Source organism: Diabrotica virgifera, chromosome 5, assembly GCF_917563875.1.
Source record: "Diabrotica virgifera virgifera chromosome 5, PGI_DIABVI_V3a".
NCBI lineage: Eukaryota > Metazoa > Arthropoda > Insecta > Coleoptera > Chrysomelidae > Diabrotica > Diabrotica virgifera.
The window spans coordinates 256,627,674-256,644,333 of record NC_065447.1 but is presented as its reverse complement, the minus strand read 5'-3'; the positions used below and the strand labels follow the sequence as shown (position 1 = coordinate 256,644,333).

At 35.3% G+C, this 16,660-nt stretch overlaps 1 protein-coding gene across 3 annotated transcripts in view; it reads left to right on the top strand.

The window, feature by feature from the left end:
- Positions 1-15,978, top strand: part of LOC114334827 (proteoglycan 4) — a 99,392-nt gene extending 83,414 nt beyond the window's left edge. For 2 of the 3 annotated variants that reach the window (XM_050651846.1, XM_050651848.1), the window contains exons 5-11: positions 1,576-1,612; positions 3,955-4,082; positions 4,226-4,648; positions 8,707-9,226; positions 10,627-11,044; positions 11,498-11,716; positions 14,758-15,978. In XM_050651846.1, coding sequence (XP_050507803.1) covers positions 1,576-1,612; positions 3,955-4,082; positions 4,226-4,648; positions 8,707-9,226; positions 10,627-11,044; positions 11,498-11,716; positions 14,758-14,892 — 1,880 coding nt within the window. In that variant the 3' untranslated portion in view covers positions 14,893-15,978. The remainder of the gene's footprint in view (positions 1-1,575; positions 1,613-3,954; positions 4,083-4,225; positions 4,649-8,706; positions 9,227-10,626; positions 11,045-11,497; positions 11,717-14,757) is intronic. The other variant, XM_050651849.1, reaches the window with a different exon arrangement.
- Positions 15,979-16,660: the final 682 nt, after the last annotated feature.

The following is a 16,660-nucleotide window of genomic DNA, read 5'->3' as shown; positions in this document are numbered from 1 at the left end:
TGCTGCAACCCCAAGCTATCAGTCACAATCAGAATGAGAACACTAAGGGCCGGTTGTTCGAACGCTAATCAACAATGATCACTGATCACTATCAAATATTTAATTACTGTCACAACTGTCAATGTCAACTTTGGTTGGGTTGCTGAAAATATAATTGATTATAATTATGAGATCGGTTAATCAATTAACATAACAATTATTAACATAATTGATTAACTAGTTTCATAATTGTAATCAATAATTATGTTTTCCGCAACCTAATCAAAGTTGACATTGACAGTTGTGACAGTAATTAAATATTTGATAATGATCATTTTTGATTAGCGTTCGAACAACCGGCCCTTAATTGTTACGTGTGGTCTCTATTACTATATGAGTGAGACCTCGACATTAAAACAGTATCACCTCAACAAATTCAATTCATTCGAAATGTGGCTGTACCGCCGAATGTGAAGAATAAGCTAGACCAGCAGAACTACAATTGAAGAAGTACTGAAAATAATGAACACACGTCCTCATCTCGTCAATACTATCAAAATTAGAAAGACGTCATATCTAGGACTAGGACGCATAATGCACCATATGGAGTTTGAGCAGCTCCAGGTAATATTAAAAGGCAAGGTCGAAGCTCTCCCCTTTATTTTGCCCTCTCCCATATATTTCGATCTAAAAGTGTCCACCGAATTACAAAGATGAGAATCTATAAAGCTTTAATTCGACCAATAACTTGCTATGGCAGTGAAGCCTGGGTCCTGAAAGAAACATCCAAAAACAAACTCGACACATTCGAAAGGAAAGTGCTAAGGAGAATACTAGGACCTGTGAGGGAAAACGGAATCTTCAGAAGTCGATACAACAACGAACTTTATCAACTTTATAAGGAAGCACCCCTGTCAGACTTCATTAGAAGACAAAGATTGCAATGGACCGGACTGTGATAAGAATGGGAGAGGATAGGCTACCAAAAAGAGCACTGAATGCTACAATGCAAGGAAAGAGACCGGTTGGAAAGCCAAGAAAGCGCTGGGAAGACACAGTAAACAGCGACGCACAAGCCCTTTTAGGAGTCCGTGTATGGAGAAGAGCAGCCGCAGACAAGCAAGGGTGGAGGCAAAAAATAAAAGAGGTTAAGGCTCAATTTGGGCTGTAGTGCCGTAGAAGAAGAAGAAGAAGAAGAAGATCGAAGCTACAAGGGGTATAGGAATAAAGAAAAAATATTGGCTACGAAACATATCAAAACAGGAAATGACTTAATTCATCAAGCCCAGAACAGAGAGAAATTTGCCATATTGATCACCAACCTTGATAGAGAAGGCACTTAATTAGGAGGAGGACCCTGTATATAGCCTTCTCAGTCGCGTTTACTAGTTTCATTTTTTTATAGCTTTCAATGTTGTTATTGGATAGGTACTGCTTTATTACAGTATTTCTTGTTTTCGTTTCTTGTTCTTTATAATCCTGATCATTTCAAAATATCATATTTCGAATGTAGATATTTATGAAACTTGTCGATTTTTGCACTCACCGTTTATAAAACTGACTGTACGTTCTAAAAATACTTTATTTGTTTTGCAGAGACTTATAATAGCCCTGGATCCGATCCAAAGTATCAGTAAGTATTGTTTCACATTATTTTTGCAAAAAACTCGGTCAAAAATTATGTTGATGTATGAAAGTAAACATTTTAACATATTTATTTTGATATCTCACATAATGGCGCCTAAAATTGTTTGGAAACGTATTTTGGTTTTACCAGATGCATAAATTAATGATTTTCATCTCTACTGAATAGGTTATAAAGAGGAAAACATATATCATGGGAATATAGCACTGGAACGATCAACAATTCGTATTCAGATGGCATTATAGAACAACGTAACAGTATTACGTATACTTGGGAATGATGACGAATGACCAATGGGATCCTCAACAAGAAATAAAATGCCGTACCGAACAAGCAAGGCAAGCTTTAATATCGCTACTTTGTAACTCCAATGTTTCCTTCAATCTCCGTTACAGAATGGTTAAGTGCTATGCATGGTTCATATTGTTATACGGCATGGAGACATGGACGTTGAAAATATCTTCCATTAATAAGTTGGAGGCCTTCGAGATGTGAACCTTGCGAAGAATGTTCCGCATACCATGGGCAGATAGGGTGAGAAACGAGGTCTTAAGAAGAGCAAATACTAAGAGAGAATCGCACAACTTGATCAAGGCACGAAAAATTGGATACCTGGGCCATATTCTGAGCCGGCCGTAAAAACACGGATTCTGTGATAATAAGGCGTCTGTACCAGGCCCTAAGAGTACTTGGAATTCCAGAAAAGATGATCAGACTCGTAAAAATGACCTTAGTGAAGACCGACAATAGAGTAAGGATAGAAGGAAGCCTAACAGGAAAATTTGAAGTTAAAAGGGGATTAAAGCAGGGAGATCCGCTGTCCACAGTACTCTTCAATTTCTTGTTGGAGGCAATATTGAGAGAGAGTGGAATACGAACGAGAGGTATGACCTTTGACAACAGAAACCAGGTTCTGGCCTTTGTGGATGATGTGGTGCTAATGGCAAGAACGGAAAGGGAACTGCTGAGGATTTTCAAACTCTTTGAAGTAAAGGCCGCAGTATGGACTGAGAATTAATGAGCAAAAAACAAAGTATATGGAAATGGGACAGACCTCAGATGAAGATACACAACTGAAAACAACCACAAACAACGAGAATAAAGAGTATCGCTTCAAAAAGGTGACGGAGTTTGAGTATCTAGGAGTAACGCTAACAAGTAAAGGGGAAGAAAGCCAAGAAATTGAAAAACGAATTTCGAAAGGAAGAAAAACAGTCGGAGCCCTACACAAACTACTAAGAGCCAAAAACATCTCCAAAGAGGCAAAATTAAGACTCTACCGAACAGTTATCCAGCCCACAGTTCTTTACGGGAGCGAAACATGGGTCATGAACAAAAATCAAGAAAATATGCTGAACATCTGGGAGCGGAGTGTCTTAAGAAAGATATTCGGGGGAGTAAAAAACGATGAAGACGTTTGGAGGAGACGAACAAATGCATAGATCAGAGAGCTGTACCAGAAACCAGAAATAAGCCAGATGGTCAGAACAAAGAGACTAAGTTGGTTAGGTCATCTTGCAAGAATGGCTGACGGAAGGTGGGCAAAGGACTCGCTGATGAGAGGGGAAGGAAAGAGGAGAAGAGGACGATCCAGGAAAAAGTGGCTAGAAGCATGTAAGGAAAACCTGGAAACAATCGGGATATCAAATTGGAGAACTGCGGCCATGGACAGGGGAAAATGGAGGAAAACCGTGGAGAAATTCCAAGCTATGGGCCTTTAAGGCCTGCTGAGCTATATTATATATATAAAAAACACATCATCATGTAAAGAATTTAGACTAATTAGTCTCATGAGTCACTCACTCAAATGCTTCTCAAGTTAAACAATGGAGACAAACAATTCGGTTTCGAAAGGGAAGATTTGTTCTCAATGCTTACATTACTTCAAAGATCATGGGAAGTGCAGAAACCAATTTACGTCTGCTTTATAGATTTTAAAAAGGCGTTTGATAGGGTCCAACATCATAGAATGGACTGGCTAATCAGCAGATGAATGGTTACATGCCGCGCAAGATCGAGAACAGTAACGGCTAAATTTTGGCGTGGTACTCAAAGAAGATGAAGAAGACAGGCGACTACTACCTGTTTGAGGTGAAAAGTGGAATCGAGAGGCGATAGGAAGATTTAACTCTTTCGACATGTGGACATACTACATTTAATTTTAGTAGAAAGGTTGTGAACTTTGAGGCAAGTTCTGGCGCATAAAAACTATAACCATATTTAAAAGCATGCAAACATGATACGAATAACTAATTTTCTGATATCCATTATGACTAAATCATAATGTACAAACTGTACTTAGACTTAATGCAATAACCAATTTTTTGCAGAAGCTCCATATCGAAGAAATCTATTAATAGAGAACTCCACTACGGAGATACTCCTCGAAGCAGTTCCAGAAGCCGAACCCTTGAAAGAGACGGTACGCTACAGAGGGACGTGGAGTACATCAGCGAAGGTAACATCTTTTTACTCTTTAACAGTCTAAAATATTTTAGAAAAAATTGTTACACAAAATATATTTTTGTTTTACAGATATAAAATATGGAATTTCTACCATTTAAGACTTTCATATTTGTCTTATTTAACCGACTTTTACAGGTACTTACAGTGATACCCGCACGAACCGTCCAGTCTCCCCAGCCGTCACCTCCAGAACCTCAACGCTAAGCAAGCAGACCAAAGTCAACAACATCCACGAGTACCCTGTCGAGGTCATCGAAACAGTCACTCCAGAAATAGATCCTGAAGTGCTGGCCCACTTGGACCCTAACTTAAGACCTCCTGGTAACACCAAAGTTACCACTACCATCAAAACTTACACTTACGAAATCCCCGGTTCTGGAGACTTCCCCACGAACGTCAACGACTCTACTGCCACTGAGCAAAAATATGTTTACTCACCTAACAAATCTATAACCACGCCGAGCAAGAGTTTTGTCTATAATAAAGTCGAGAACAAAGAGAACACCATCGTGCAACAACAGGATAATTATCCTCCTTATCAAAAACCAAGTCCTCCAGGTAATAAACAAGTACTTGGGTGCTTTTCAGTGTTGCTTCTGGTTTGTGTTTCCTTCAACATCGATCAACTCGCATGTCTATGCATCATCTACGTCACTACTTTTACGTATGTTTTATTTATACCTTTAGAATAGTCTATGCACATTCTTATCACAGCAACTCTTTTGGTACACCTTCACAGCTTTTGAGCAGGTTATTTTTCTTCATTTTCATCACAGAATATAAATATGTATCAAAAAATCAACAACTTATCATTTACTTTGAACTGGGTTCATTCATTTTCAAAACTGCTATAGAAAATTACGAAACAGTTGAATACTTTACAAAATAGTCCAACTGACTGTATAGTAAGGATGTTGCCTAATAAGTATTGTCATTCTATAAGAAAAATGCAATTCTGAAGTTTGAAATACATTTTTTTATTCACTATAACCTCCCTAAAGTTAAATCAACTTAAACTACATACAGATTTTTGACTCAAGTAAGTCAAAAACCTGTAAACAGCACTGATGATTACCTTTTCAGTTCGAAAACGTTCTGTAGCCCTTTAAGGGATTTTAAAATAAAATATACCTTTTGTAAAAGATTTTAGTAATTTTTTATTGTTTATTATTTAAAAAATGGCAATAATTGGGAAAATAGTGCAAAAAATAGTTTTTCCTCTAAATTTTTCTGACTCCTTAAACATACAGCCTTTATATTCCGCCTTGAAAAACTTTATAATATGATTGAAACGTGTGCTTAATTTCGATAGGATCGGTTGAAAACTTTTTGCGTAATAATTTTGCAATCCGCAAAAAAATTAATGAATTTTCAAAACTATGCTGGGCCCAAAATAAGTACAATTCATTGTGGTCCGCCAGGACCACTATGGAAATATCTAAAATTTATTTTTGATCTATTTCTTCTGTTGGCAACAGTGTGTTATCTCACACACAAAAATAGCTGTAATGTAAACAAATCAGCTAGTCAAGGAATGTCCTATGCAATAAAGAATTCATAACATTAGACTTATACCCTGTTCCACGAACTTACGCCTGCCTTAGATTATCTCGACAACTAATATTTTACTGTGCAAATTATGAAGAACGAAAGTAAATTGCAAAATACATTGTTGTTTATTGGAACAATTATTAGAGACATTTATTTTCGCACTTCTTATGTTGCACACTAAAATATACGTTGTCGCGATAATCCAAGACAGGCGTATATTCGTGGAATACACCATACATGGCCTATCCTAGTTGTAAAGCTATCGATCTATAAGCGAGGTTTCTACAGCCTTTGCCGCTTCTCGCATTTCGACCGCCATCGTTTTCTGTCCATCCATTTGTCTCCTTTGATGGCTCTACCTCTTATGTGCCGTATATTTTCTTCACAGACAACTGAAGGCCTTCCCGTTCTTCTTCTTTATTGTGGTATCTAATTTAAAGCTATTTTGACCATCTATATTCATTCATTCGTTTTATGTGACCATACCACACTAGTTGTCTCGTTTTAATTCTATCTACACTGGAATATAAAGTATTTGTCCTCCTTCTATTCTTCTATATCTTCATTCCTGGTGTGATCTTTTTTGGATATATAGTACGCTCTCCTTAGATAATCCATTGTTACTACTTCTATTCTTTTTCTATCTTTTTTCGTGATCTGCCAAACTTCTGCTCCATAAGTCATAAAAGGCTCTACGAAGGTTCGATAGATAGTCAATTTTGTTGTTTGTATAATATCTTTAGACCATAGTAGAGAGCTTAGAATGTTTACCGCATTTTTCCCTGCTGGGTTCTGTTTTCGATGTATCTTTTAGTAGTGCCTTCTTTAGATGTTTTAGATCCCAGATATTTATATTCTTTACGTGTTTTTGTGGTTCTAACTTCTAACTCTGGATCTTCTTCATCATCCCCTATTTTAATATACTCTGACTTTGACATATTCATATTAAGGCCCCATTTTTCACATTCCTTCTTTAGTTTTCTAAACATTTATTAGTCCATACCTTCTTCATCATTCGCTTCGCTACGACTACCTGATCATCTGCGAAAAACAAAGTTGTTACACATTTAAGATTGTAAATATTTAGTTGTACAGCTACTTTAAAAAATACTATGATAGCTCAAATTTGAACAGCTATAAATACACAAATAAGTTTTATTTACATTTAATTTCACACGTGTAAATTAAACAGTTCTACCAACTTTAGAAAAATAAACCGATGACTCAAACAGCGCCATCTCTTATCGAATGCCATTACTTAAATTAAAACCTAATAAGCAATTGAAAGACAGTAATTATTTTAAAAATAAAATACATATAGTATAGTATATCTGATCCATAAGATGGCATAAACCAGACATCCAAAGTGAAAGTTATCCTTCAACACCAAATTGCTCTATATTATATGATCCATACAATGTCCAGAAAAAAGTCACACCATTTTGAGCGTCGGGTTTGGGGAGGGGGAGAGGGGGGAGAAATCGGTAAATTCGTAGTTTTTTACGTTTTTCGTCAATATTTCTAAAACTATGCGGTTTATCATAAACAACCCTCTATACAAAATTGTTCTACATTAAATTTGAAATAAAATAGGCCCAATGCATAATCCTTCTAAAATGAATGGTTCCAAAGTTACGGAGGTAGTATAGTATAACTGTTCCAAAAAAAGGACTAACCCAAACATCCAAAGTGAAAGTTTTCCTCCAACACCAAATTGTTCTGTATGGGCCACATATTGTTAAGTAAAAAGTTACACCATTTTGAGCGTCCGGTTTGGGGGGGTGATGGGGGGAAGTTGGTAAATTAGTAGTTTTTTACGTTTTTCGTCAATATTTCTAAAACTATGCTTTAGCGTAAACAATGTTATATACAAAAATGTTCTACATGAAATTTAAAATAAAAGATGTTTATACATAATTGTTATAAAATCAACAGTTCCAGAGTTACGAAGGGTGAAAAGTGGAGGTTTTCGACACTTTTTATATTCTTTGGGCAATTTATAGAAATTTTCTTTAACAGGATTGTGTTTTGTAAATAAAATTTGCTATTTCAGTGGCCGATGGTATGTTAGTGATAAGTCCTTGAAGAACCGTCAACCTCACCACCCAAAATCATCATTAATTGCCCGAAAAATATAAAAAGTATCGAAAACCTCCACTTTTCATCCTCCGTAACTCTGGAACCGTTGATTTTATAACAATTATGTGTAGAACATTTTTTGTTTTAAAGTTTATCTAGAACATTTTTGTATAGAACATTGTTTACGCTAAAGCATAGTTTTAGAAATATTGACGAAAAACGTACAAAAACTACTAATTTACCGACTTCTCCCCCATCTCCCCCCCAAACCGGACGCTCAAAATGGTGTAACTTTTTACTGAAGAATATGTGGACCATATAGAACAATTTGGTGTTGAAGGAAAACTTTTACTTAGGATGTCTGGGTTAGGACTTTTTTTGGACCAATTATACTATTCTACCTCCGTAACTTTGGAACCGTTCATTTTAGAAGGGTTATGCATAGGGCCTTTTTTATTTAAAATTTAATATAGAACAATTTTGTATAGAAGGTTGTTCATGCTAAACCGCATAGTTTTAGAAATATTGACGAAAAACTTAAACTACGAATTTACAGATTTTTCCTCCCTCTCCTCTCCAAACCCGACGCTCAAAATAGTGTGACTTTTTTCTGAACATTACGTGGACCATATAGAACAATTTGGTGTTGGAGGATAACTTTCACTTTGGATGCCTGGGTTTGGGTCTAACTATACCATACTAATATGAGGAAATTTTATAAATTATTTATGAAGAACTCATATGTGTAGTTTTATAACTTAAGCATTTTGTGAATGTTGTATAGTAAATACCTATGTATTAGTTTTAGCTATACTTTGTATTTAGTTTGGCTTTGTGTACATTATTGCATGTAAAGACTGTTTTGTACAAATCACGTAAGTATTTTCTAGTAGTGCAATGAGTAGATTAGTAGGTATCTAGAACCATCACCAATATCCACAACATCTAGTACAATATTTATTTATTTATTTAATATTTTTTTCTAGGAGGTGTCTTAGTGAAAGAAACCATCACTACTCGCAACTACCAACCAGGCTACAGGGTTGACAAAAATCCACCAACTACGAACCAAACATACATATACAACGAGACCAACACCACCACGAAGAACGTTGATAACGGATACCCACCGGCACCACCACCACCCCCAGCCCAAAACACGTACATACTTAAAGAAACCACTACGAACGTGAACCAAAGTGAGCCTCCGAGAAGCTATCCCCATCAACCTGGAAAGGAGACGTATATTTTGAAGGAAACCCACAATACTAATGTAACTGAATATCCCCAACGGCCTGAGCCTTATCAACCTGGAAAGCAAACGTATATTATCAAGGAGACGCACAATACAACTGTAAATGATAGATATCCACCTCCTCCTCCTCAACAGCCAGAGAGCTATCCCCCAGGAAGGGAGACATATATTATTAAAGAAACTCATAATACCACTGTTAATGATAGACCTTACTCGGAAAGAGGATATCCTGTGTACAATCCACCTGATGAGTAAGTATCCTGTTCGTTGACTGGTATAAATCTATGATCAATAAAGTATAATAGAGCTCGATTTATATGCCAACCTCAAAAGAGATGACACCTTCTTGATAAAAGGCTCTGACGTTCTTTAACCTGGCCTTTCTTCTTCCTGGACCTCGCTCATCAAATATTTTTACTCGCAACATTCTTATTTTTCAACCAAGAAAGAGGTAGTGACTCTAGAAGAAGGCCCTTATCCGTTTGTTCTTTTCTTCGAATCTTTTCATTGCTTTTTTTTTCGATTCTCTAATTGTTCTTCTTATTATTGTATTTAGGTATCATTCTCTATGTGTCTATGTCATGTTTGGGTTTTATTCCTTTGTCCATCAGTTTCAGGATCGCATCTGTCATCTATAACTTTTTCTTGGTTAATATATCTGCCTTGAAGTATTTATATTTTGAACTATTTCTGTAATCTGTTTGACCGTTTGTTCTTCGTTCGATTCGTCTCTAATTGCAGTCACTTCCTCGTTTAACGTGTCTTGGACTCTCTTGCACTCTTTTGAGTTTGACTCGGAATACTCCCATCACATGGAACGTGGTCCATCTCCAAATCTGGTCCAGGACAAGTCTTAACAGATGTAAAGCTGTTTCGGAATCTTTTATTTACTAAAATATTTCATTTCTAAAGGTTCTCCAGAGTCTGTCTTGAGGGGATTTCCACGTGTACAGTTTTCGATATGGTAATTGGAAGAATGTGTTGGTGACAACTAGTTTTGAGTCTTCTGCGAATTTTTCTAGGAGGTTTCCTCCCTAGTTTCTGTTTGTGCTTCATTTCCAAGTCCATGTGCTCCGACGTACTGTGTATTATCTACATCTCCAACCTTATAATCAACTATTTTTAATGGGAATAAGCCACAATTTTACCAAAAAAATTATTTTATTAACGTTTCGAAGCCCAAATCGGGTTTCGTTGTCAAAATACAAAATACTACTAAAATAAACAAAAATGTTGTTGCTAAGTAAAAAAATTCTTCTAATAATTTATTTAATTATTAAATTGTGGCTTATTTAATTTATTAAATAATTTATTTAATTATTAATTGTAAAACTGTGGCTTATTCCCATTAAAAACAGTTGATTATAAAAAATGCCACAAGGAAATAGCTTCAGAACAACATCTCCAACCTTGGCATTAAAATATCCCATAACGATAAGAACTTCCTGTCGTGGAATTTTCTGTTGATGGCACCTAGCAGATGTAATTAGTCTGCTTCTTAATTTTGTCTGGTATTCTTTATTTTGATTATTCTTTTTAGAAATACTAGGTAGAAATCTCAGTGAATGATTTTAATCTCCTTTGCAAGTTCTAATAACAACCAAGTGTAAAACTCATTGATTTTTACATTTACTGGAAACTTTTATTTCAGACGAAATCCACCAACCAACACCACCTACTTCTACGAGGAGACCACCAACACAACCACTAGCAACCGGCCTGGTTCCCCATACCACAACGGATACCCACCTGCTGAACCTCCAAAAACGATCGTCTACAAACAAGAAACTCATACCACCAACAACACTTATGGTCCCAACAGACCTAGACCAGACGTCGAGACATTTGATCCCAACAATCCTCCATACGGATTTAAGAAGAATCCAAACGAACCGATAAATATTCACTACTCTTACAAATCAACAAGCAAGACCGAAAACAATTATAAAGGAGGATATCCGCCCAATGGGGAGACAGAAAGTCTGTTGCCCAAGAAATTCCCAACTCATGACGGACCTGATGGACCTCCCAAGAAATTGGACGAGCTTATGGCCACAATAGGACGTGAGGTAATGCTTTATATATTAATGAAATTATTTTATTTCTTAGATCTACCTCTCCAGGACTGTGTTATAAGGTTTCACAAATATAGCGCCTTCATTATTTTAACCGCCTCTTAAAAATTATGGCAAAGAAATAAAAATAATCCAATGAAATAAAAATGTATACCATTTTTATTCAGTTGCAATGCGAAGGCAAAACTGTCTTATTTTTCACTTGGTATGGCCACACGCTGATTATATTTGGACGGATTATTAACAAGAAACGCCATTTTGAACTCACTACATATACTTAAAATAGTAGTCAAATACAAATAATAGGAACTGATCAGTGCGACGTGTACAAAGATAACTAACATTGTTTCCAAGACTTACCTGACCAAATAATTATGTTTCAATTGAACAAGCTTATAAATTTAATATGCTGTTTAGCATTACGATTAAACATTTTACTTTTTGCAGCCTCCAAACAGTCCACTAAACGCAGGCTTCCTTCAACACGAAGAAGAAAAGGCACACCAAAAGAAGGTAGACAGTTTGAAACAAAAATCAGAAGTGGAAACTTTACAAAAGAAAGAACCACCACCAAAATCGAAGAACATCGCTGGGCCACCCGTGTACTATCCTCCAGGAGAAATGTTTTTGAAGAAAGAAGAAGGTGGCGAAGCTTGGAGAGCACAGGTAACGATTACAACTTACAACTACTAATATGTTGAAACCATAGACATAATAAGAATAGACAGGGCACACTGAGCAAAATAGTGTAACGCGCAGGCTATCGATCGGTGATCTATCTATCTCTTTTTATTGAGAGATCCCGCGCATGTGACAGACAAAGATGGATAGACCACTCAAAGTGAATATTGACCAATGACGTCCTTGATATTGGCTTTACAACTCTATTCCCAGAGTAGCCCATACACATTACCTAGTCTATTATTATGATGTCTATGTAGTCAAAGCAATAAAGCATTGAAAATCCGAAAAAAAAACGACAAGAAGGATCTTAATAATTCTTTTTGCATTGGATTCGTGAATGCGCCAGGAAACTTTGTGACCCCGAGCCATAATATAATATTGAAAAACTGCATACAAAAGACTGTAGACAATAAAAAAAAAATGTGTATGTGTGTACTTTGTACGCACGTAAGAAGATATACTTCTATTATATGATTTCAACGAAATTAATATACTTTAAACAGTTTATTTATATTTTATTTAAATATTAAACTAATTTTAATACTTACTACTTCTCAAAAATTTTTATTAAAACAGTGCCAAAAATTAAAATAATAAGAGTATAAAACACACACAAACAAACACATTGAAAATGCCACAAATGATTTCTAAACAATGTAGGAAAAAATTTTAACTAAATACGTATTTTCTGAAAAAAAATTATATAATAAACTTACAATCATAAAATGTATAAAAAAAATAAAAGTTTCCACTGGGGTTCGAACCCGCTTATCAGCGCAGTTAGTATTGAAATTCATTCACCTTAAACTTTTACCCACGGAGACCATGTGTCATCATGTGCGAAGATCAACTAACTAAACGGATTAAACTTTTGACGGCTCTGAATTTAACCAAATTATTTTGATTTTGAATTGAAATTATTTAGAATTGAAAGAAATATTAGAATACAACAAAACATAGAGTAAGAAAACAATATATTAGGTGAATATTGATAGAAATTTTGATGGTAATCAAATTATGTAAATCAAAGCATTACATACTATTTTAGTAGGTTCTTTTTAAATTTTCCAAATAGGAATTTTTCCATTTTTTATTATAATTAACCTACAGTTATCTACCCTAACATTATTATATTGAATAGTTACGAAAATTTCACCTAAAGGTGTAATAATACTTCCATCAAATGATCTGAGTCTAACTTTAGTTGGAAGTAATGCACTGGTTTTGAAATATCTGATATAAATATTTTCAGGAAGGACAGAGATACCTGCGCCTGAATCCAGTTCCATTAAAATAGTACAATCATTAATTAACATATTTGCCTTGTGTGGTTTTATAAAACCATTATTAACATTATCAAAAGAGGTATGGTACATGTTTACAAAATCAAAATCTTGTACATTTTCTGAATCAGAATTTTCACTCTCTACAGGTTCTACATAATGAGTACTTTTTCCTTTGTTTTTATTACACATTTTAGCCAGATGGCCAACCTTCCGACAGATCTTACAACTATATTTTCGGTACTTACAATTTCTAAAGTCATGTTTTATTCCTCCACACGCATTACACTTGGACTCTCCATACAAACCTCCTGAACCTCCTTCTCGTGCTTCTCTATTTCTGCCTTGGTTAACACTGGTGCTTGATATCTTATTTACTGGAACTGAAGTGTTGGCTTCTACTGCTGCAGCTTCTTTTCTCAACGCCAACTCATATAGATGTTCTAAGGTTGTTTTATGATCCTCCTCACATAAGCGATCCAGGACTGGTCCCTTTCTCACACCACAAACGAATTTGTCTTTTAAAACATTGTTTAATGTAGCCCCAAACTTGCAATCTATTGCTTTATTTTTAATTCTTACGTAAAAGTCTGCCACGGACTCCTTTTCAGCTTGTCTCAAAGAATAAAATTCTATTCGTTCCTTAAAAACAGAAACTTTTTTAGTGAATTGCTTTTGTAGAAGGATACATAGTTCATCGAAAGTCTTATTCTTAGGTAAAACTGGGTCACACAATCCTTTTAATATTTCATAGGCCTTATCACCAATTATTGTCAATAATACTGGAACCATTCTATCATTCTCTACATAATTTGCAATAAAATATTGTTCTAACCTCTCCTGGTATATATTCCAATCAGTACCTATCCGGTACTCTTGTAAGCTGCCTATTGCGCCCCTTAGAACACTCACTTGAGTTGAAGGAAATACTGCACCTTCCATTTTGTACCTTGCAAATACTAAATAAAACGTTTATTCAAGCGCCTTGCTTGTAAAATTGTCTACTGCTTATTTATCCTAGTCGCCATATTATGTGGTGTCCACATCTAAGAATATTAAACAATTTAGACGGCATGAAAACCTTTATTCATTATACTAAATGAACATATGCTAATATCTGAATTACATATTGTAGGTTATCTGTGAAGTTGGTCATAGATAGATTTGTAGAGGTGGGAAGTAACATAACTGTTACAGGTAGCATACATTACAAAAACTACACAAGACGGGGTAAACAGTAGGTACCCTAGGCACCAGGTACTCCGTAGATCACTGCCGATGTTATATCCGTCGTTAGTGACCCTACAAAACCCCCCGAGTAATGATGTTTGACTAATTTTTTAATGAATTTTAATGACGAGGTAAACAGTAGGTACCCTTGGCACCAGGTACTCCGGAGATCACTTACGACGTCATATTCGTTTTCAGCGACCCCAAAAACCCCAGAGTAACAAAATTGAACTCATTTCGCCGATAATTGACGAGTTCTTAATTTTTTTATTGTCTGTTTGAGATGCACTTTAATAATGCATTTTTTGTATGCAGTTTTTCAATATTATATCATGACTCGGGGTCACAAAGTTTCCTGGCGCATTCACGAATCGAATGCAAAAAGAATTATTAAGATCCGACTTGTTTTTTTTTTTCGGAGGTAAGGCCGATTTTAGTGCATTATTGCTTCGCCTAATGGTTGAAACTCTGACTATTAATATTTTTTCTGATGCTCAACATCTTTTTTAGGGAGGATATGCCAGAGCATCTGGAAAATACCAATACGAAGCAGAAAGCAGGAGCAAATCAAAATCGAGTAGTGGTGCTGCAGTTGTTCCTGTTTGTCTACCTTTGTGCTGTGGTCTTCCTTGTACCATCTTGTAAAAACCCCCAAGTGTCTTTCATATATGTTTTTAAATAAGAATTCACAAGTGCCTTGATTGTTTTTAAACGGATATATGCACAAACACGTGCAAAACATTCAAAGAAGTATATTTTTGTACTAATTTTTTTCTGATTGTATTAGCTGACGGTACCAAAAATCATTATTAAATGGAAGGATTTGATAGTATTCTTTACTAAGCGTTAAGTTTGAACAAAAACTAAAATGGTGGACCCTCGATATTTACCTGCGCGTCAAAAAGTTTTGTCATTTTTACTTGACTGGTATTAGTATTCAGTTACTAGTCTGGCCTCCTAGAAGTCCAGACCTTAACTCGATAGAGCATTTGTGGAACGAAACAGGAACATTAACGGAAAGGTAGACAATGAGTATGGTGGGATTATGAATATGCACGGGTTATAGTGTCTATGAATCTATGTGCAATTATCTGATAGACAAAAATTTATGCTGCTTCAAAAATTTGTTTTGTATTTAGTCAGATATTAATGACGCACAGGTAAAAATCCAGGGCCCTATTGTATAAATATTCATAGAAGGAGAAACACGATACTTAAAGGAAAAGATGATTTAAAATATGATAATCAATAAGAGAACTTTATATAGGATATTTTTATTTTCAGAACAAATAATATAAGACTTTTAACATGAACAAATCCCTAGATAAACCACGACATGACACTACTTTTTATTTTAATATTGTTTATGGTGCTGCTATATTCTACATAAAAATACCTCAACTTACATTCACTTAAATACTCTGATCAGAATCTTAACCCATTGTAAAACTAATACTAACTACAAAACAATAAATGTAAAAAAAACTTTAGGTTATTTCCACAAGTAGTTTTTAAATCTATAACTTATTAAAAATTGTAAAATTTGTAATTTTCTTAGTGTATGTTTAATGTACATATATATTTCGTGAAAAAGCTTTAAAAATGTAATTGTTTTACTCATAAATTGTTATATACAGAACTCGAAATACGATAATTATTTTACTCTTGCCTGTTAACAACAAAATGTGTCTAATAAATAATGTATTTTAATAAATAAGTTATTAAAAACTAGTTAGTGTGTGTTTTTGGTTTCCTTATTCCTTCCTACTGGGATATTTATTTACAGTGGAAGAATAAGCAGGTCAAATGGTTGGGGTTTGGGTCTTAGAGATAGCGAAGATTGCTGAGGTCTTTGCTAGGCAAAGAATCTGAAAAATGCTCTCAGTTCTTTCAACAGAACATCCCAGTTATTTATTTATTTATCGTATGGCAATTACAACACATTTAGAACAAAATTACAAACACTAGTAATATAGGTATATGACAAACTTTAAATAGTTACAAACAAACATCAAGTGTATTAATATAATCAATTGACTCTGAAGTTGCAAATAGGAAGTCTTCAGGGCTACCATTGTACTATCTTGAGGGACACTCTTCAATAATGTGGTCAATGGTTTGGTTCTCCCCACAGTCACATCGAGGAGACGGGCTCTTTCCCCATTTATGTAGCATGTATGCACATCTGCCATGTCTGGTTCGGATCCTATTTAGAGTGGGCCACGTTTTACGTGGAAGATCAAAACCTGGTGGCTTGTGGGTAATGCAGGGCATGTTATTTTGCCATGCGTTCCATTCTTGGGACCATGCATTCGTGATGTTGTCATCACGAACAGAACATCCCAGTAAATCACAGCAATGCATAGCGTTCAATGAGTGTACGCTATGTAGCTAACGGGAGGTGAAAATGGCG